Below are 22,399 nucleotides of genomic sequence, written 5' to 3'. Positions count from 1 at the left end.
GTCAAAGAGCATTTCTTCAATATCTGTCAAACATGTCGTTTAACGTTTTATCTTTTTATTATTCCATTCTTGATTTGTAGCTGATGAAACAAAGCTGAAGATGATGCAAGAAGTCAGCGAAAACTTTGAGGTAACAAAAATCAGATCACTGTCTTACTGATCTAAACATTGTAGATCAGTGGAGAGATTTCCAACAATAATTGTGTATGGTGGCTTCTCTACTAGAGACCCACCCAACTGAAATCTGATCAGGACAGTTAAAATTGTCCCACGCCCCCAAATCTACTTAGGCTTGGTGCAGAGACACAAATCAAGCCATCCTTGAGTATAACACGTTTGCTGTGAGCCATAGCCCACCAGGTATACCATACAGGTGAGTTTTGATCTGGTGGAGGAGGGACAGATTGTTTCTTCTCTCCTTCAGCAGTCTGCTTGGTTTCCTGTTCTGGCCACAGAGGAAGGAAAATTTCTTCCTCCTTAACCAACCCAGAACCACAGTGAACTGGTGGAGCATGGCTGGATCCCTCCATCATTCCACTGCTATACTGCTTGGTGGGTTTTGTTTTTGTTTTAAAAAACGATTCTGCTAAGAGGCCAGTAATCTGCATTTCAAAGCTGGTTACAGTGGTGGGGGCTTCTATTTTTTTGCAGCCAGCATTGCAAGGCAAATCACAAGTATGCTAGTAAATTTTCTTTTGTAAGGGGAGCAGGCTACTAACTTTGGTGGGCTTGCTGAAACACACTGAAGTTCAAGTATTGGGAAGGAGGCAATGGGATTGCAAGTTAGTTGGCCGTTTGCACAGCCCTCTATTCTAGCTTGGCAATATGTATGCATTGACCTCAAAATGAGCAAAATAATTTGAAGAATTTTTGGCTTGTTTAGTTTTAGTAGCTGCAGCAGCTTGAAGTGATTGGCTATGAAACCTTTGACTGCCATGCTTTCACTAAAATACTTAATTCCACATCGCGTACATGTTTGAAATAAGGATCCTTAAAACGTTGTTTTCTCCTACTAGAATGTGACGTCATCCCAGCAGTATTCCACGTTCCTGGAACACATCATTCCTCGCTTCCTTACTTTTCTCCAGGATGGAGAGGTTCAATTTTTGCAGGAAAAGCCAGCACAGGTATATTTTGAAACGAACTCTTCTCTTTCTCTCAGGCTTTGTCTTTCAATGAGCCCTTTTGGCAAACCAGAAGGAAGCTTTGTTATTAATGCATATTGGGATTTTCTTTGTGTGTTTTTCTTTGATGTGTTCCTCAAGCTGTTAGGGCTTTACCATATGACTTTTCACTGAGTTACACATTTTGAGTTGATGACCCTCTTTCTTCTTTGATCCCTCGACAGCAACTGAGAAAATTAGTTCTGGAAATAATCCATAGAATACCAACAAATGAACATCTTCGACCGCACACCAAAAATATCTTATCTGTGATGTTCAGATTTCTAGAGGTACTGTACTTTAAAAATGCAATCTTAGCAACATTTTTTTTTAAAGAATTACTCCTGTTGTGGATTTACCTACCTTTGAAACTTCATAACTGGAAAGATAACTAGAAGTGATGGAAAACTGTTTAAATGTCACGTGTTGTTCTGTTACTCCAATGTGCTTGTATATGAGAAACAATGCAGTGAATGAGAGCTCTTAGGGGCAAATTAAAAATATACCGTTTTCATTTTATGTGGCATTAAAAAAAAAAAAATCATTTGTCAACTGAGATGCAAAATGCACCAAAGCTCCAATTTTCCAGGTTACTTGTGTGGAGAGGTTTTGTAGAAGATTAACCTACTTTCTTATTCCTCTCTATGATCGCTGTGTAAAGCTGCATTGCATGTTTTTGCTACATCCTGATTTTCCCTTCCTCCTTTCCTAATTTATTATGTTTTATTATTGTCCCCATTGTTGTAAAAAGTCTGTATGGTTTTTTTTATAATTTTATTTATAGTTTTATGTATATATACATTTCAATAGTTTAACAATAGTTCTAACATTTCAAACTTCGACTTCCTTCCTCCTCTTTCTGCAGTTCCTTAAATTTATTTTATCATTTCCTGCATATTCCAAATTAACAACTTAATCTTTTATTCATCTATTTTGATTATATGTTCTTTTGAAACTGCAGGTTATTACAGTAATCCTGCCAGTGTCTTTATCAGTTTACAATTTGTTTGTAAATATTCAATAAACCATTTCCCTTCTTTTATACATAAATAAATTTCTATACTGTTTGGGTAGTTCTACACCTATAATTCCCAAGAAGAAAGCTTCTGTTTGGTTTTGGTTTTTTTTACAAATGTTACCTTAAACATCTTTTTCAGTTCATTATATCTCATTTCCCAGTAAGCTTTAACTTTACTACAAGACCACCACATATGATAAAAAGTACCTTCTTTTTCTTTGCATTTCCAACATTTATTCGATTTTGATTTATGCGTATTTGGCAATCTACTAGGTGTTAGATACCATCTATATAACATTTTCATGTACAAAAGTCTCTATGTATCTTGGGCTTCTTCTCTCATAACAAAATGACAACAAAGATTTTTTTTTTAAGGAATTACTGTTTTACAGAAGCAAATACACTTTTCTGAATAATTCAGAAACTATGACTACTGTAACATTATTTAAAATGTTCAGGAATTCAGTCGTGAAATAATAAATCTGTTCTTTCCCTCTACACTTAGACTGAAAATGAAGAAAATGTACTTATTTGTTTGAGGATAATCATTGAATTGCACAAACAGTTCCGGCCACCAATCACACAAGAGGTAAATTACTTCCTCCTGTACTATTAAAGTTTTATTTTTGTATTACTGCTTGGATATATTTGATTTGTGACTCTTGCATTGCAGAGGGTTGGACTAGATGAGCCTTCGTGTCATTTCCATGTCTACAGTTCTATGATTCTGTGCTTTGTTATATTAGAAACATAATCTAATAATATTTGAAAATACAATGGAAAAGAATTGTACCAGTGCTGCTGTCTCCTTATGAAATCTCTGGGAGGTTTCAGAAACCTTAGAATATTGTAATTAAGTACTTAAGCTTCAAGTTATGAGAAAAAGTGCATGCAGTTGTGGATTTTATGGATAGATTTCATAAATTATTAGAATAGTTGTAAAGGAATCATTTGCTTTCTGTTTCACTATTACAGTACACTCTATCTTATTGGATGAGTCAACTTAAGCTGCAGTTGTGTACTCAGTAAGAAGCCCTATTGAACTCATTGGAACTTCCTTCTCAGTAGATGTATATAGAATTGTGCTGTTAAGTTCAGATAAGGAAGGGTCTTGTCCCCTCCTTTTACCTATGGTCCCCTCTGCCTCTCTGGAGTGTTGGGGTGTGTGTTATTCAGCAGGGGTGGCCAACTCCCAAGAGACTGCGATCTACCCACAGAGTTAAAAACTGGCAGTGATCTACCCACTTTTCGGTGTTAAGGTCGAAGTTGTTGAGGTGTGCAGGATAAAAATGTTGAGCTTTTTTTTAGAGGAGCCAAAGTTGTTGAGCTTCTTTGGGGGATCCAGTGATCTACCACAGACGTCCAGTGATTTACCGGTAGATCACGATCTACCTGTTGGCCATGCCTGTGTTATTGGATGTATAATGGACCAGGTCCATTAGGTGATGTTCTACATGGTGCCCAGGCTCTCTCTTAACTCAGTGGGGTGAGTGGTGGGTGCTCCTGAACAATGCAGAATGGGTCATAGGGAGGTGCTGCTTGGGGAGGAAATAAATATTCAAAAACTGGCTTGTTCCAACCATTTACAATTAAGGCTGTTACGAAGGTGATAACTCTGAATCTTAACTACCATTTGAGGTTGCAAGTGGGAGAACTTATAGAATCACAGAATTTTTAAGTTGGAAGGGAGAGCCTTCAAGTCCAACAGCCTGCTATGCAGGGGTCTCAACTAAAGCATCCATGACAGATGGCCATCTCAGCTCTGCTTAAAAACCTCCAATGAAGGAGAATCCACCACCTTCCAAGGAAGTCTGTTCCACTGTTGAACAGCTCATACTCTCTGAAAGTTCTTCCTTTCTTGTAATTTGAACCTATTGGATTGAGTCCTATCCTCCAGAGCAGGAGATGGCAAGGTTTCTCCATCTTCCATGTGACAGCCCTTTAGATATTTGAAGATGGCTATCATATCTCCTCTTATCCACCCTTACTAGTGGTCTGTTGCTTTTGAGCAGGTTATGCCCCTCTAATTCTTTCTATTTATGAGTCTCCTCCTACCAGGTTTCAGTAATGCCTATTAGGTCATATTTGCCACCCTGCATTAAGGGCTCAAATTCATCTTGCTTGTTTCCCATACTGTGCATTAGTATGGAGGCAATTCAGATCACTAGTTGGAATTCTAAGTTCCCAAACTAAACTTAGGCATGGCGAATGCATAAAATAATTGAGCAATGGGTTCTGCATCCCCAAGGGACTTGGGTGTGAGTTTCTTAAACAGCTCCATCCTACTTATCCATGAATACTGTCGTATCCGTGTAAGTTGGCAAGAGAGTGGTAATCCTACTGGGCATGCTAAATCATTGGATGCCCTAAAACTAGTTACCGTATATTTCGCCCTATAGGGCGCACCGGCCCATAGGACGCACCTTGGTTTTTTTGGGGGGGAAATGAATAAAAAAAAAATTTATTCCCCCCCCCCCCAGCCCCCAGAACAGGCTGCTATCCGCAAGCCTTGCGAGCCTGCGGGAACCCTCCGGAGGGTGCCCGTGCTTCAGGCTTCAGGCTGCTGCCCGCAAGCCTTGCGAGCCCGGCGGCAACTCAGTGAAAGCCTGCATTCGCCCCATAGGACACACACACATTTCCCCTTCATTTTTGGAGGGGAAAAAGTGCGTCCTATAGGGCGAACAATACGGTACTTAGAACCTGCCCAGTTCACTTCCTTTGCTTTTAAAGTTGTTCAGTGTGAATACCTAGAAATAGAATGGCTTAAAAAAAGTTTTTTAGAACATAGACTCATACTTTTTTTCTCTCCCTTTCCACAGATACATCATTTTTTGGATTTTGTGAAACAGATTTACAAGGAGCTTCCAAAAGTAGTGGTAGGTCTTAATTTTTTTCAACTTCTGAAATCCACATTCTTGACCCATCATGGATAAAATACCCCAACTTGGTGTCTTTTCCTTCATGCCTCCTGGAAGACTTTTGATTATTATTATTTTGCCTTGCAAAATTGGCAGGAGCTTGTGGGTCTGGTAATCGCCCACCCACCAGCTCCATAACATCTCAATCTTGTCAGGATTCACTTGGAGATTCAAAGGCCGGGACAACAACAACAACAACAACAACAACAACCACCTTTACACCACCTTTTTGTATAGTGCTTTCAAGTGTTCAAAGTACCTTATGGTCCTTGCAAGGGCCTGTATTAGAAAGATGGGATTGTAATAGTCCTGAATGTATATTGAGAGGAAAGTTGAAATGCTTGGTGTGGGCATTGTAAATGCCATACTATAAGAAAAGATGTTGGGAGCAAACATTTAATCATAGACGATCAGCAGTGCCCATTATTGCAGCAGTATAATCATGTGATAATTGTATCCAGAGATAGCCAATAGCTTATTGAACTATTCTTAGTACGATATTCACAGTTCTGTATTAATTATCAACGATGAGTTTTGCCAAAGTTGCCTGTTGTCAGAGCTTCCTCCTTTCCTCCCACCCCATCCCTCTGCAACCACGGAGTGTGGTAGAAGTGGCTTTCCCCTGCTTTATTCGCGCTTCACCTCCGTAAGCTTATCAGCGCTTGTGAAGTCGGCGAGATCTGCAGCTATGGTTAATGCTTCAAAATCTCTTTGCTTCTTGCCGTAGAATCGTTACTTTGAGAATCCTCAGGTTATCCCCGACAACACTGTTCCTACTCCAGAAATGGTGGGTATGATCACGACGATCGTAGTGAAAGTAAATCCAGAACGGGACGACAGCGAAACGAGAACGGTATGTATAATACATGACTCCAGCTTGCAATAGAACCCTGTGGTTTACGGTGCATCTGCGTTGGCATGACGTGAATATGAACCTTGGCAGTGCCAAGATGGGAGACTGCAGAGAGCCCCACCTGAGCAATGCATCTATAAGCAATAAATATATGTCACCTCCTGCCTGCCACCTGGTGGAGGCTTCATTCCAAGAGTTTGGTTATCTACTTTCATCACTGGACACCACTCCTTTTGTTTTTATTTATTTAGCATTTCTGACCCATTCAGTCTCTCACTCCCCTATACAGCATCGGTTTCTGTCCTTTCTGCCTCTCCTTTCTCTCTCACTGTCTTTCACGGGGGTTGTGAGTTCTCATAGAATCATAGAGTTGGAAGGGACTCTGAGGATCATCTGGTCCAGCCCCCTGCAATGCAGGAATATGCAGCTGTCCCTTATGGGGATTGAACCTCTGACCTTGGCATTTTCAGCACCATGCTCTTACTTACCAAGCTATCTCTGGTGCCTCAGATCCCTCCCTACTCTGCTGCCCTGGCCAGGCACGCTCTTTGTGGCAGCCCTACTTTCCTTCATAGTTTGTCCTATTCCCTTCTGTCTCTTCCTTTGTGCTGCTTCATGTCTCTCTGCTCTGTCTTTCCCCTTGTCTTCCTTGTCTGCCCTTCCTTCTTGCCCCCCCCCCCCGCCTGCCTTCTGTTTCCCGTTGGGACTGACAGCCAACAGTCTGATGCTGCTCTTTCATCTGAAGGATGTTCTCTGCATCCTCCGCTTGCCCAGCATCATTAAGCTGTTTGTTGGGTCTTCAACAGGGTCACGTGGACCAAGTTGGAGCTTGAGAAAGAAAAAAACATGTTGGTTAAAACTTGCAAGCGATATTGAAACAAGCAGATCCAAGAAAGCAGATGTCAAACTTGTGTTTCATGCTAACAGCTTTTAATTTTTTAAAATCCCTTTTTAAAAGAGACATTTTGTGGAAATGTTTGCCCTTTGCTTCTGTTTTTCCCCCAGCATTCAATAATTCCTCGAGGCTCTCTCTCCTTGAAGGTGCTAGCTGAGCTGCCCATTATTGTTGTCCTTATGTATCAGGTTAGTACTGGAATGCTTCATATAAATAACCTGCTTGTGTCTAAATTTCTGCCCTGTCTTCTAGCCGAACTTTCCCCTCCCCTTATCTGGCATATGAATGGAGGGCGGCTGCAACTTTTGGGGCATCAACCTGCGAACTTATTTGGGTTGCAGGTTTGTTCGAAAACCGCCTTGTAAGCAACAGTCATACATCTTTCATCACACATTGTTTTCTTTTCTTTCTTTAGCTGTACAAACTGAACATCCATAATGTGGTGGCTGAATTTGTACCCTTGATTATGAATACAATTATTATTCAGGTGTCCACACAAGCAAGGTAAGGTTACATAACTAAATCTCCTGGCGAAGCCTTTTTACATTAGCCATGTAAATGGTAATGTTTAAGCTTTTAAAAAAGAAGCAGCACCATTCATGAGGTAACTTTTTAAAAAAAGGAAAGGCAAGACTAAATCACTGTTTGACGTTCAATTTTCAGGCAGCATAAACTTTACAACAAGGAACTGTATGCTGACTTCATTGCTGCACAGATAAAAACGTTGTCGTTCTTGGCCTACATAATAAGAATTTATCAGGTAAGTTACATTCAAGAGGTTTGAGCATTCTTAGACAGGTGGAGGCAGAGAGTCATGCGTTCCACTAGTTAACAGAACTTTTTTCGATGGGTGCATAGGCTGTATCAAAAGAGAACAAAATAAGAAACCTTTAAACTCCATGTAAAAGTGAAATACTTTTGAAACCCCACAAAAGTATGTGTAAAACAATGTTTTGTATAACACAGGGGGTGGGGAAAACGTTACTGAACTACAACTCCCATCAGCCCTAGTAAGCATGGCCAATGACCAGGGATTATGGGAGTTTTTGTTCAGCAGCACCTGGAGGACAAATGATTCTCCACAAAGCCATATAACTGGGGATTTCTGAGGATTCATAGGAGGTAGAAGAAAGCAGGAATTCCCTCTCCTTGCTTTCCTTCTCACCCACTCCCCAATTTTGGTTTTTGTTTGTGTTTTTGGTTGGATTCCTATCCCCTTCTCAGCTTAATACAACCACTCCACCACTTCTGTAGATGGGGCCTCTGTATACAGAGTGGGAAGTAAGCCTTATTGATGCCTCTACCAGGGTGTGATTCAGTTGAGATTTTAACCTATATATGCCATAAATATAGCTGGAATATATGCATCTATATTTTTACTTTTATCAGGAATTGGTGGCCAAGTATTCTCAGCAAATGGTAAAAGGCATGTTGCAGTTGCTGTCAAACTGTCCTGCAGAAACAGCTCACCTGAGAAAGGAGCTTCTCATCGCAGCCAAGCATATTCTGACCACGGACCTGAGGAGCCGTATGTCCTTTTTGCATATTTTAAATAGTTGGAATATGTTGGTGGGAAAATGGTGAGAGGTGGGTCACAAGGTATGGTTCTGTGTTCTCAGTGTTACGAGTCCTCTCTTGTTAAGGTTGCTTTATGATTGCTGCCAGAGTCAAGTGGGTGCAATTAGCACAGCAGTTTCAGAGCTAGTTTGAGTTCGCTTCACTTGGCGTGAAGTGGATAGAAAATCAGCCATGCCTATGAACTGGAACCGGTCAAACAGGTCAAATCAGACTGCTGGTACCTGGGAATTTAATATCTTACATTGGTAAATGTAAAATCAACTGGAATCTGCCAAGTTAAATGCAAAGTCCTCGCCCCCCATAAAGTGCTGGTGAGCCTATAGAGTGGAAAAACAAAAAGTTTGAGTTTACACTACTCTTCCACAGCTACTTTGTACAGCAGAAATATGGGATTGTATACAATGAAGTCATTCTTTGTTCTCCACCTGTTTTCTTACGGTGTGTGCTGGATAAAACCTGTTTTTGGATTGTCTAAATAGATCTATAAAATCGTGATTTGACGAAGGTATAGCTTAGCTTAATTCTGCACATGGGATCCAGCTCTACAGACCCCCTAATATTGCACTTCCCTTTAAGGATTGCAGTTTTGATTGTAACTTAATTGCTAATTAAGTGTGTTTATCTCATTAACAAAAGCATAATGATATGGAAAGTAACGTCTATGTTTGACTCTTGAAAGGGGCATGTTAATCTCCTTATGTTTCTTGCTTTCATGTTCTCAGTCAAACCTAGCCGACCTCACAAGGCTGTTGTGAAGTGAAATGACATAAAATAAAATGGCGTGTACACCACCCTCAGCTCTTTAAACTAATGAGAGAAATTAACGGTGTAGGAATGCACAGTTTCAGAAGCACATCTTGGTCAGATCTTTCTATACTAGTGTTCCTTAATACATTTAACATAATTTCTTAGGGGAGTATTTCTGCTGATCTGCAGAGGAATGAGAAGGCTCTAAATGTTTGTATCACTCCAGTAAACTTGGGAAGGGTGCTCAGAATCAGTTTAAGGAAACAAATATTTGCAAACTAAATAAATACCTGCGGCATTTTTTCATTGAGGAGAGCAGCATGTTAAATTCACTTTTGGCAGAACTGCCACTTCCCGAGGATTAAAAGTCATGCTTGGTAGGCTAAATTTTGCAGGAAATGTTTGATTGGTGGCCCAGAGGTTGGACTGCCTTCTGCATTAATTAAAGCTGCTTAATAATTCTTGTTTTGTTGCCTCCATCATGACAGCGTTCTCTTGTCACTTTTCACTACAGAATTTATTCCGTGCATGGACAAATTGTTTGATGAATCCATACTAATAGGCTCTGGGTACACGGCCCGTGAAACCCTGAGGTGCGTAATGAAGCTTGTTCTCTATCTCTTTTTTTTTAAAATAATTTTTATTAAGTTTCTGTTTAACAATAAAGAACACATAATAACATAACATTTTCCAGTATCCACATTTCATACACTTCCTTGGACTTCCTCACACCTCTTGTTCCTGCTTTCTAAACTCAAAAATTTTAACAGCAAATTATTAACTTATTTTAATTTATATAATAAAGTTTTCCAATATTAAGGTCTCAAAATTTAAAATTTAGCCACTCTCTTATTAGAGCTTAATTATAAAATATTGTTAATCCAAAATTTATCCTTTCTTTCATTTACAGTCAAATTTATATTCCTTATTACTAATTTATTGGAGCCATGTTAATATAAATCTTACATCTTTCTTAACATTCATACAATTTGCAATGTTTTTGTAAATAGTCCTTAAATTTCTTCCAGTTCTCCTCCACCAGTTCTTCTCCCAGGTCTCGGATTCTGCCAGTCATCTCAGCCAGTTCCATATAGTCCATCAGTTGCATCTGCCACTCTTTCAGTGTGGGCAAATCTTGAGTTTTCCAGCCTTTAGCGATGAGTATCCTTGCTGCTGTTGTAGCATACATAAAAAAGATTTGATCCTTCTTTTGCACACTCTGGCCGACAATGCCCAAAAGAAAGGCCTCTGGTTTCTTAGGGAAGGTATACTTAAATACCTTTTTCAGCTCATTATATATCATTTCCCAGAAAGCCTTCACTCTGGGGCAAGTCCACCAGAGGTGAAAGAATGTTCCTTCAGCTTCTTTACACTTCCAACATTTATTGTCAGACACATGATATATCTTTGCAAGCTTGACTGGAGTCATGTACCACCTATCTATCATTTTCATAAAATTTTCTTTCAAGGCATTACATGCCGTAAATCTCAAACCTGTGGTCCATAACTTTTCCCAGTCAGCAAACATAATGTTGTACCCAATGTCCTGTGCCCATTTTATCATAGCTGATTTGACCGTTTCATCCTGTGTATCTTAAACTTGATTCTGGGCTTTTTGCCCTGCCAGACAAATTTAGAAATATCTCGCTGCCACCTCCCAAAACACTCCATTTTATCCACTATTTGCAAAGTTTGAAACAAAAACAACATTTTTGGCAATACATTCATCTTGATAACAGCAATACGTCCTGACAAGGAAAATTTCAGTCTTGACCATACATCTAGATCTCTTTTAATTTCAGACAAGCATTTTTCATAATTATCTTTAAATAGATTTCTGTTCTTTGCTGTTATGTTTCCCCCAGGTATCTTACTTTTTTAACCACATTTAATTCTGTCTCTTTCTGAAACCTTTCTGACTCTAAAGGAGTCAAGTTTTTTTCCAAAACCTTAGTTTTTTGCTTGTTAAGTTTAAATCCCGCCACTTGACCAAACTCATGAATCAGTTGCAATACCCTTTTAGTGCTAGGCTCTGGCTCCTGTAGGGTCAAAACTAGGTCATCTGCAAATGCTTTCAGTTTATATTGTTTCGCTCCAACCTGAATACCTTCCACCAACCGGTCTCCTCTAATCATATTCAAGAGCCCTTGCAGGACCGATATAAATAACAAAGGGGATATAGGGCAACCTTGTCTTGTTCCTTTCTCAATTCTAAACTCTTCTGTCACCACATTGTTAACTATCAATTTTGCTTTTTGCTCTGAATAGATTGCCTCTATCCCATTGTGAAACCCCCGCCCCACTCCCATTCCCTCCAAATTTTTCTTCATAAACTTCCAAGAGATGTTGTCAAAGGCCTTCTCCGCATCTATGAAAATTAACACAGCTTTTGTATTTATGTTTGTTTGCAAAAGTTCCAAAATGTCAATAATGTTCCTTGTGTTAGCAAACAAATGTCTACCTGGGAGAAAGCCTGCTTGGTCCTTATGGATTACTTCATTAAGAACTTTTTAAAATCTTCTTGCTAAAATATCTGCAAATATTTTGTAATCCACATTTAAAAGGGAGATGGGGCGGTAATTCCTAAGTTGCGTCTTTTCAGATTCTAATTTGGGTATCAATGTGATGAAAGCTTCTTTCCATGACTCCGGTGCCTTCCTCCCCTCCATAATTCCATTGCAAACCTCCATTAATGGATGCATCAAATAGTCTTTCAACGTCTTATAATATTTGGAGGTAAGCCCATCTGGCCCTGGAGACTTGCCCAATTGCATGTTCTGAATGGCCTCTTCAATTTCTAATTGTGTTATTTTGTAATTCAGGATTGTTCTGTTCTTGAGAGACAACTTTGGTAAACCATTCTTCTTTAAAAACTGTTCTATCTCTGATTCATTTTGCGGCCCCTGTGTACATAGTTGTTTGAAATATCTCTGGAAACACTTTCTAATTTCCACCGGGTTCTGAATATTTCTTCCCTCAATTTCCAAATTTGTTACTGTATTTAATTTTTGTCTCTTTTTCAGCTGCCATGCTAGCAGCTTTCCACATTTATTTGCCGATTCAAAGGATCTTTGTTTCATTAATTTAATTTTCCATTCCACCTCTTGATTTATCAATTTTGAATATTGTGCTTGATAATGTTTAATTTCTCTTAGAATCTCCTTTGATTTCGGTCTCGATCTTAACTTCTTCTCACCTTCTTTAATTTTCTCCAGAATCTTATCTTTCTTATCATTCTGTACTTTTTTCCTAATTGTATTCTGTTGTATCAGAAACCCTCTCATCACCGCCTTGCTTGCGTCCCAGACAATTCTTTTTTCCACCGTAGTGTTCAAATTTATCTCAAAATAGTCTTTCAAAACTTTTTGGGCCTTTTTGATAATTTCCTGATCTCTAAACAAGTTGAATGTTCTCTATCTCTTAACGCTGCCAGCGCATGGAATGTTTTAGTGGGTGCACAAGATCATAACCAGGTCTTTGTCCTATCTGCGCTCCCATTTATTTGCTGAAGAAGGAAAAAAGGCAAAAGGGCTGCTCACTCATTATCCCTCCGTGTGTACATTATACCCAAGGAGACTGTAGGAGGACCACACCTATAGACCCTACTCACGACAGGCTCCTGGCATCCCAGTCCCCTGGTGTTCATACATTAAGGGAACTGTCAGAAAGGAGAGTCTACAGCTCTGTGCATTTTGAGATCCCCAATCATGTCCATGCATATGCTCTACATCTCAATGGTCCCTGAATGTGCAGATGGTTTGGCATTGCTGGCAGGTGCAGTCCCTCTCTTCTCTCCATTGTGTCTTCTCTACAGGTGGTCAGCTAATAAGTTAATGGTTGTACAAGGCATCTTTTCCTGCATGTGCCATGATGGCTGTTTTCTGTTCTACTAAGTTTAGTCCCCAAGACGGTTGGATGGCGCCTTTTATGCCTTCTTCGGCAACTCCTGCAGCCAAGATGGTGCCAAACATATTGCTCTGCTTTCCTTTGGATGACATCAGTGGTGTCCAAACTTTTTTCAAAGAGGGTCAGATTTGATGAAGTGAAGGGCTGTGGGGGCCGACCAAAGGGCCAACGAAAGTTGTTGACCTATTTTTAGCATGAGGTTTTTGATCTTTTTTCAAGGGTTGCAGGTGCTGAGGATTTTTTTGGGATTTTACCCCAGGAAATAAACTACCACAGTTTATTAGGCCCCCGAAACGGACTTTGGACATGCCTGGACTACATCAATGAGGCCAGGACTGGGGACTTGCCATCTGGGCAGCCCAGGACCTCCATGCAGACTGCCCAGGCTTGCTCCCTAGAGAGGTCACTTGGGTGCTGCTAACAGCGGTTTGACTCTATCCCTGGAGGTGTACTCCATTGTCTCTTGAGACAGACAGGTGCCAACAACCTCCACCATCGGAGGCAGGATCCCTCTGAATACTAGTTGCTGAGAATCACATGAGTGGCGAGAGTCGCTCTTGCACTCAGGTCCTGTGTGCATGCTTCTCCTAGGCTGGCCACCTTGAGAACAGGTTTCTAGACTGGGTGGCCCATTGGCCTGTTTATTAATTGCAATGGGTCTTCTGTAAGTAGGACTAGCATTGGTTACCACCCTTTCACTCCTCATCACTGTGTGTTGGACGTCTATGTTGGCTTCACACATATCAGCTCAACACGTAAACTGGAGCTATTACGCTAAAGTGACTAGTTTATTTGTTCTTTGTGTGTTCCCAGGCCCCTTGCATACAGCACTTTAGCGGATCTGGTTCATCATGTCCGGCAACATTTGCCGCTCAACGACCTCTCCCTTGCTGTCCAGTTATTTGCTAAGAATATTGATGACGAATCATTGCCCAGCAGTATTCAGACCATGTCATGCAAACTTCTGCTAAATCTCGTGGACTGCATTCGATCCAAGAGTGAACAGGAAAATGGAAATGGCAGAGATATCCTCATGAGGATGTTGGAGGTACTGTGGCATTTAAAGTAGGGGTGCTGGAATGAAAGTATTCATTAAAATCACATAGCTGCTCAGAAACGAGGCCTCTGTGCTGAGGAGGTGGGATTAAATATATAACTAAATGGAAAAGGTAGATTGACCTACTTGGGACCGGAGGTGCTATTCAACAAAGTTTTACTTGGAGCAGACCCATTGAAATGAATGAATGTTTAAGTTAGCTCTGTTCATTTTAATGGATCTACTCTGAATTAAAACCTGAGTTGAAAACCACCCTTGGGCTCATGCATTCGCTGCTTCTATTTTGTGCTGCCTCCTGTTTAGGGGGAAACCACCGGTTGTCACTGCATCTGAATGGACAAAACTATGGCTTACACTTGCCCTTCATACAGGGAATGGCAAAGCATAGTTCGAAGCTGCTTTGTGATCCCAGTTTGGAGGGCAAGTTCAAACCATAGTTTGTTTGTCCGGCTCTAATGGCAAGTGATGGTTTGCCTTCTAGCAGAGGGAGGGGTGTGTGTGTGTGTGTGTGTGTGTGTGTGTTTTTGAACGCCAGTATCATTCCAGCCTCTTTCACTGGTTGTCGGATTTGGTGTTACACCTAGACTCAGATGATGAATTTTACTTTGCTGTGACGGTGCTTCTCCTCCTCCAGGTTTTCGTCCTTAAATTCCACACCATTGCCCGCTATCAGCTCTCCGTTATCTTTAAAAAGTGCAAGCCGCAGTCTGAACTTGGGGCAGGAGAAGCCGCTTTGCCCAGCGTGCCGGCTGGAGGAAATGCCGCTCCGGTTCCTGTTCCGTCCCCTGCTCCCACCACTCCCGTGGCCCCTGCCCCGGGGCCTGTCTTTGAGAAGCAGGGGGAGAAGGAGAAGGAAGACAAGCAAACATTCCAAGTCACGGATTGCCGAAGCTTGGTGAAAACCTTGGTCTGCGGTGTCAAGACGATTACCTGGGGTATCACTTCTTGCAAAGCTCCTGGTGGTAAGGTGGCATGATTCAAATTTTACCTGGGCTTTTTTCCTAGGGTGGTGCAACCTTTTTTATTTTTATTTAAAAAAACAGTTTATCATATGGGTTTTAGATACCCATTTATTTAAAATATGCATATGAGTATATCAGTTGCTGGAAACCTCAAGAGAGGAGAGTGTTCCTGTGCTTGGGTGGTGGTTGAGGGTTTTTCTGTAGGCTTCAGGTTGGCCATTCCTGATGCTGGACTTGATGGGACATTGACCTAATCTAGCAGGACTCTTCTTACGTTCTGGGTTATTATTTCTGAAACAAGAAACACACTTTGTGCTTAGGTGATGCATGCATGTGCTCTAGGTGAAATTCCTCCTCTATGGTGATATGGGAAAAGGGAGAATTGGCTAAGATTCTGCTTGCTGTTTGCAGTTTTTATTGCATTAGGCTTTGATGGTGTACCGGTGAAAGGCCCCCAAAGCTGTGAACAACGTATGAATACAGAAATACAAGCACCCATTTTAAAAATAGTCGTATGCATATTTAAATGTGATGCCTGATTAATTGGGGGCACCTTTTAGATTCAATGTTTTGGAGCAGATTCAACTGTGGGATCGATTAATTGTTCTGAGCAGCTCTAGTTTTTCCCATTTTGTTGCACAAGTGCACACTTTTTAGTAGTAGAAAGTAATTTCTCTTTCAATTCCTTTTCTTCTTTTTTCAGAAGCTCAGTTCATTCCCAATAAGCAGCTGCAACCTAAAGAGACACAAATATACATCAAGCTGGTCAAATATGCAATGCAAGCTTTGGATATTTATCAGGCACGTATCCTAGCTGTTGTTTAATTGCTCTGTAATTTTAATCTCCGCGGCTTATTCCAAATCGTTTTTAAATTTGCAGCTTTTCTATTGCTTTGGATATTTTGGGACGGAAAGCCAGTACAAATGGTAGTGGGGATGCATGCTGACTTGAATCCTGTCTTGTGTCTCCATTGCAAAAGGTTCAAATAGCTGGAAATGGGCAGACGTACATCCGAGTTGCAAATTGCCAGACCGTCAGGATGAAAGAGGAGAAGGAGGTCCTGGAGCATTTTGCCGGCGTCTTCACAATGATGAATGCTCTGACTTTTAAAGAAATCTTCCAGACAACAGTTCCGTACATGGTTGAAAGAATCTCTAAGAACTATGCCCTTCAGGTAGTATGTTTCATGTACTTGATAGTAGTGTGAGCCCTGACAAAAACTTTCTCTTGAGCTTGGAAGATTTCTTTGTCAGCATGCCACTGTGTTGTCATTCTATCACCTTTACTAGGCTTGTTGGGGCTGATAGGAATTGTAGTCCAAATCATCTGGAGGGCAGCAGGTTGGCAAACGCTGGGTTAAGCAATAAACTACACTAAGTTGAACTGACAATAGCTCTTGTCCTCACTGGAAATGGACAGTGGTTTGGAGGAGCTGTTATTTGATGCATAGCTTGCTACTCTTGTTTCCTTCTTGTGGAATCAAATGGGATGTCAGTGAAATGAAATCTGTAAAAAGACAAGCTACTTGAAAACAATTTGAAATCAACTCAGTGACCGATAACGTTAAGCAAATGTTTTTTTAAAAAATAAATCATTGCTGGTGGTTATTCCTAATTGTTTCATGCTCTCCTTTTGACAGATTGTTGCCAATTCTTTCTTGGCCAACCCAACTACCTCAGCTCTGTTTGCCACAATCCTGGTGGAATATCTTTTGGATCGTTTGCCTGAGATGGGCTCCAACGTGGAGCTCTCCAACCTGTATCTCAAACTTTTCAAGTTAGTCTTTGGCTCCGTTTCACTTTTTGCGGCGGAAAACGAACAGATGCTTAAGGTAAATGTTGCGAACAGGTAAAAATGGTGCGTTCTCTTAATGCACCCAGGGTTGGCTTCTGAAATGTACACACACACACACATATATATTTAGAGAGGGAGGGGGAGTAGTTCCCAATAGATTCTGAGCTTTAGGCTGCAAGCCCTATACACTTACCTTGTAAGTCCTGCTGAATTCGGTGGGATGTATTTCTGAGTGGATTTGTGTAGGATTGCATTGTAAAGGAGGTGCACTCTGTAAAACATGATATCTTAAGATTGCCATGGTGGCTTCTTTGTGCATTCAAGGCTGCTTTTGTTCAGGCATCAGACTATACAGCAAACCTCTTTTCAAACAGAGGGCAGTTCTGAAAGCAGTTTTGAGTTCAATTTCATTGTTTTAGCCATTGCCTAACATACAGCGTAGCACAAAGCGATGGCCACGTTCCAGCCAGTTGCTGCTTTAAAATGATTAAAATTACAACAACAACAACTCTGTAACCCAGTTTACGTCATGATAATGAGAAAACACTGCCTGAGAGTTCTCTAAAGCCAGAATAAGTAAAGCCACTGTCTAGGCTCTCGATGTTACTGTTAGTAGATTTTATATACAGTCAAACCTCTTCTTATGTCCGCCTCTGCTCGCATCCATTTTGCCCAACGTCTGCAGCAAACCCAGAACTAACCGGTGGGTTTGCCACTGGTCGCGCATGCGCAGGAGCGGTGATCGCCGCCTGCGCACAACGGTGCCTCTCCCAGCGACCTGTTTCGACCTCTGGATGGTCCTCCTGAACGGATTATGGTCGCAGGTAGAAGTTCCATTGTATACAGATGTATGTGACTTAAGGGGTAAACCAATCAAAAGCAGTTTGTGACATAAGATAGGAAAGTTTGCTATTCAAAGTGTGTGTGTGTGGGGGGGGGGATTCATCCAGACTTACATTTGGATGAATGTAAGTTGTTATTCGGTTCCTGAGCAATGCTTACAAAGCTGGTCTGCTTCCGATGAGAGTTTATTGGCACTGTTCATTCCTTATTGGACTTTGACGGCTTGCTGTTTTAAATACACAGTGCACTATTTTGTTCCTCTGCCAGGAAGTCCTGATTATTCGCAGATTAATAATTGAACTCAAGCACTTCCTGTCTTGTAAAGGAGCCCCAAATGTGTAAGGCATCTCTGATGTATTGTGTTCCCTTATTCTGCTGCCAGAACCAAGGTCACTTTCCTTTTATAAACGGCAAATCCAATTTAAATGGTGTGATATACTGCCGTCGCCACTCCATGCCTGTTAAATTATTTGATTCTCAAGAATTGATGGTGTGGCCTTGAGTAGACAATTTAATTTGAGTGATGAAAGCTATTCGCAGCAATTGTGAAGCAAGGTCTAGGGCCTTTAGATGTTAATAAAACCCATAATTATTTCAGAGTTTGTACCTGGGCCGAGTCTTGTCGATCTGTCTTCTTTTTTTTTGTAATAGCTTGCACAAGGCTTTTAATTTCTTCTGTATTTCTAAGGATGCATTAATCCAAATTGTACTGTGCTAATCATGTTGGTCCCTTTGTGCATTGTGTGTTCACTTGGTGCAGTTTTGTGTGAGAGAATAAGGAAATAGGATGACAAATGGTACGGCATGCTTCAGAAACCGGGGCAGAGCTCATTGGCTCAGTTCAATGATTCCCAGGACTTGGATTTTTGGCATCCCCTTCCTTTTATAATAAGCAGATCTCCACTTTATTTATTTAACAATCATGCACCTTCTGGAAGTAGTAACAGCTCTCCACCACTGTTTGTCCCCTAGTGAGTGGCATTCAGTGGCACTCTTGCCTCTGGTTCCATGTAGTCATGGATAGCCTTATCTGCCTCCATGGATGCATCATTTGGTACCTTTTTATAGTTGGCCTTCCTTTCATGATAGAATTTTAAGCCATGTCCTTACAGTTCGTAGGCTGTCTTCCATCCAGACACAGACCAAACACAAACTCGCTTGCTTTCAGCCAGGTTACTTTGCAAGCTTTCAGCAGAACTCTTCTTCACATTGGATATTAAGTAAAAAAGCAAAAATGGAGGGGGAAAATACCCAAAATCTGCTCACTTGATTTCCCAAAGTGCCTTGGTGCGGTGCGGGTATGCTTCCTGTTGCTTGCAGGAAAATGAAATGTCCTGGTTATGTATTTACTTTAACTTCCTTAAGCTTGGTAATTCACCCACCGTAGAATAATATAGTTGGGAGGAATCCCGAGGGTTATTTTGCCCAACCCCCTACTATGCAACCTCTGCCATCCAACTTCTGGTTAAAAACCTTAAATGAAGGATGTTTCCAGTGACCCAGGAAAGAGCCTGGGATTTTTTTTTACTGATTTATTGTGGCAGTGTGAAAAACCTCCATTCTTCTGTTTTTTTATTTGATTTGATTTTTTTTTTTTTGCAGCCACACCTCCACAAGATTGTGAACAGCTCCATGGAACTTGCACAGACAGCCAAGGAGCCCTACAACTATTTCTTGCTGCTCAGAGCTCTCTTCCGATCGATTGGAGGAGGGAGCCACGATCTCCTGTATCAGGAATTTTTGCCCTTGCTACCAAACCTACTGCAAGGTCAGAGCAGATGCCAGCCGGGGCGGGGGGTGCGGGGAGGAGATATACATCGCCTTTTAATGTCCATGATGGTTGGTAGCAAATCTGGGGTGTTATTGATGCCAGCTGTCACATTTCAGGACTTAACATGCTGCAGAGCGGCCTGCATAAGCAACACATGAAGGATCTGTTTGTAGAGCTCTGCCTCACCGTGCCAGTCCGACTGAGCTCCCTTCTTCCTTATTTGCCAATGTTGATGGATCCCTTGGTGTCTGCCCTGAATGGATCCCAGACGCTGGTCAGCCAGGGGCTGCGGACTTTGGAGTTGTGTGTGGATAACCTACAGCCAGACTTCCTGTATGATCACATCCAACCTGTGCGGGCCGAGCTTATGCAGGTAAAGATGCAGTTATCAGAAGGGACCTTTAGAGGTCAGTGTTTGCTCAATTATCTGGGCTGCTTTGCTTTAGCCATGGCCATCTCTTTGACGTTGATAGAACGCTGGAAGAAACTTTCCTATTAAATGGGGTCCTCCTTTCGACTTTTGCTTTATGTAATAGCAAAATGGCCGGTTAATGCAGGTATGTGTAAAATATAGGGGTTTTAATTCATCTCTTTGGCTAGCTGTGGTACTTTGTGAGGTCCTGAACCTACTGTGATACAGTCTAACCTCAGCTCCCAAACGCCTCCGTTTTGGAACATTTTGGCTCCCGAAAGCCCGGAAGTAAATGTTCTGGTTTTCTAACATTTTTCGGAAGCCAAGCATCTGAGACAATTTTTGCTAGAGTGCAGGAGGCTCTTGCAGCCAATCGGAAGCCACATCTCAGTTGTTGAACATTTCGGAAGCTGAACGGGCTTCTGGAACGGATTACGTTCGACAACTGAGGTTTGACTGTATTGAACTATGTCTTTGAGGTGGTTTGTGGGGAGTTTCACTTGTATTTTGAACTTTTCAAAGGCTTTCTGCACATTTTTTCTCTTACTGTTTGTTGCTAAGTTCTGCCCCCCCTTCCTTCAAAGAATGAAAATGTAGGTTGTTGAACCCTAGAAAAATGTTAACGTGAAATACTAATATTTGTCTTTTGGCCAAGGGTGGGAGACTAGAGAAAATCCTGAATTGTTTAGTCATGTTGATGTATAACAGGGATTATGCTGTGAAATGGATTTGAAAGTGTTCATGTTTATTTTTATTTGTTTTAATTGGGACCATAAGAAGTCAGATTGTTGGTCCATTGAGCTCAGTATTCTCCAATCTGACTAGCCATGGATCTCCAGGGTTAAAGACATGTGATATTCCCAGCCCAGCCTGGAAATGTTGAGAATTGAACCCTTTTTGCATGCAGAGCAGATGCTCTGCCACTCAGCTGTGGCTCTTCCCCAAATTAATTAACAGTTAATTTAAAATATTTTTGTACTTTTGAGCAAATCTGAGTTCAGGGTGGCTTACAAAACATGTACACATCACAATTTTCCATAGTTCAAGGTGGCCTACAACATGAAAAAGATTTATAATTGCAACGTAATGAAAGTAATCAGAAGCAATGAATAAAGCATGAAAAAGATACACAACCAAATTGAACAATTTCCACACAAAGTGTAAACTAAAGATACAAAGAATTAATAACAGAAACAGACCTGCTCCCGGTCACCACCGCGAAGCCCCCTAAACAATATCCCAACTCTAGAGTCTGTTCAGCAGACTCAGCTTTTGCAGCTGATTCAGCCAGCCCCCCCACCCCCCCAGGCAGGTGGGGAAAGACCTGCAAGGCAGGGAGTAGGTCTTCCAGGATTCACTGTCAAAATTAAAAAAGTACAGCCTATGGCATTCTTTTGAGCCAACTTTGTTCTGAACTACACATGGATGTTTTAAAACTTTTTTCCAAGGCTTTGTGGCGGACACTGCGCAATCCAGCAGAGAACATTTCCCACGTTGCTTATCGTGTGCTTGGCAAGTTTGGTGGAAGCAACAGAAAAATGCTGAAGGAGTCTCAGAAGTTGCAGTATGTCGTGACGGAGATTCAAGGCCCCAGTATTACGGCGGAGTTCTCCGACTGCAAAGCATCAATCCAGCTCCCAATGGAGAAGGTAAGGTTTAATATTTATGCCAGTAGCAAAATAATTTCCTTTCCACAAATATTCTAGAAGAGCTTCTGCTGTAGCCTTTTCCAAACTGGTGCTTTCCCAATGTTTTCCGATTGCAATTCCTATCATCCCTGATCTTTGCCCTGCTGGGAGCAGTATTCCAAAGCATCAGGAAGGCTCCATCTTGAGGAAGTCTGTGCCATCGGCTTCCGACAACAGACTACTTATGCTACAGAGATTCCTTAAGATCCTGTTGATGCCTGTTGCAACCTTTGTGAAACATGAAGTTGTTAAGTGGAGCTTGCTTCTTAGAAAGTATGTTTAGGATTGTTGTATTAAGTCTGTGTGGGCTGCATGATGATTCCATTATACTTGAGACCCATCTAAAATCCATTGTTGCACAGGTATGGAGCTTATGTCTGTAGCTCATCTCTTTCTGCCATCATAGTGAAAACTTGGTTCACAAATGATCAGCTCAGAAGGGCATTGTCATGGCGGTGAGAGGAGAATCTTGCTGTGGCCTATAAAATTTCTGAGTCTGTATTTAGGACATAGTAGACTAAGGCAAACAATTTCATGTTTGTGTGTGTAGTGTTAGTTGTTAAATACTTACTTGGTTTGAGCTTTCTTGCAAATTAATCCAACAGAACCTGCCACTTAAATGATGGGTATATTTTAGCTTGCATATTTTTGTTGTTGGGCTCGCATCCCGGCTGTGAACTCTTGAATCACTTAACAGCATTTGGCAGGTCACGATGTCTAAGCTTTGATCCAATTTGGCCTCTTCTCTTCCTCGCCATTAATGCTTTTTATAAATAGGACTAATTATCCTGTT

General features: G+C 41.2%; 1 protein-coding gene across 5 annotated transcripts in view; it reads left to right on the top strand.

Annotated features, from left to right (window-relative positions):
- The window catches only part of TRRAP (transformation/transcription domain associated protein), a 163,684-nt gene that overhangs the window by 4,637 nt on the left and 136,648 nt on the right, over positions 1-22,399 (top strand). For all 5 annotated transcript variants that reach the window (XM_083711195.1, XM_083711196.1, XM_083711193.1 and 2 more), the window contains exons 3-21: positions 81-130; positions 1,017-1,127; positions 1,349-1,453; positions 2,687-2,770; positions 5,001-5,057; positions 5,827-5,952; positions 6,958-7,035; positions 7,263-7,351; positions 7,511-7,607; positions 8,237-8,375; positions 9,687-9,765; positions 13,892-14,126; positions 14,770-15,097; positions 15,801-15,898; positions 16,078-16,272; positions 16,738-16,929; positions 19,338-19,503; positions 19,623-19,879; positions 21,367-21,567. In XM_083711195.1, the coding sequence (XP_083567321.1) occupies positions 81-130; positions 1,017-1,127; positions 1,349-1,453; positions 2,687-2,770; positions 5,001-5,057; positions 5,827-5,952; positions 6,958-7,035; positions 7,263-7,351; positions 7,511-7,607; positions 8,237-8,375; positions 9,687-9,765; positions 13,892-14,126; positions 14,770-15,097; positions 15,801-15,898; positions 16,078-16,272; positions 16,738-16,929; positions 19,338-19,503; positions 19,623-19,879; positions 21,367-21,567 (2,687 nt within the window). The remainder of the gene's footprint in view (positions 1-80; positions 131-1,016; positions 1,128-1,348; positions 1,454-2,686; positions 2,771-5,000; positions 5,058-5,826; positions 5,953-6,957; positions 7,036-7,262; positions 7,352-7,510; positions 7,608-8,236; positions 8,376-9,686; positions 9,766-13,891; positions 14,127-14,769; positions 15,098-15,800; positions 15,899-16,077; positions 16,273-16,737; positions 16,930-19,337; positions 19,504-19,622; positions 19,880-21,366; positions 21,568-22,399) is intronic.

The sequence above is a fragment of the Podarcis gaigeae genome (assembly GCF_964106915.1).
Source record: "Podarcis gaigeae genome assembly, chromosome: 14".
Classification (NCBI taxonomy): domain Eukaryota; kingdom Metazoa; phylum Chordata; class Lepidosauria; order Squamata; family Lacertidae; genus Podarcis; species Podarcis gaigeae.
Note: the sequence above shows the minus strand (reverse complement) of the source record. Positions and strands in the feature narration are given on the sequence as shown.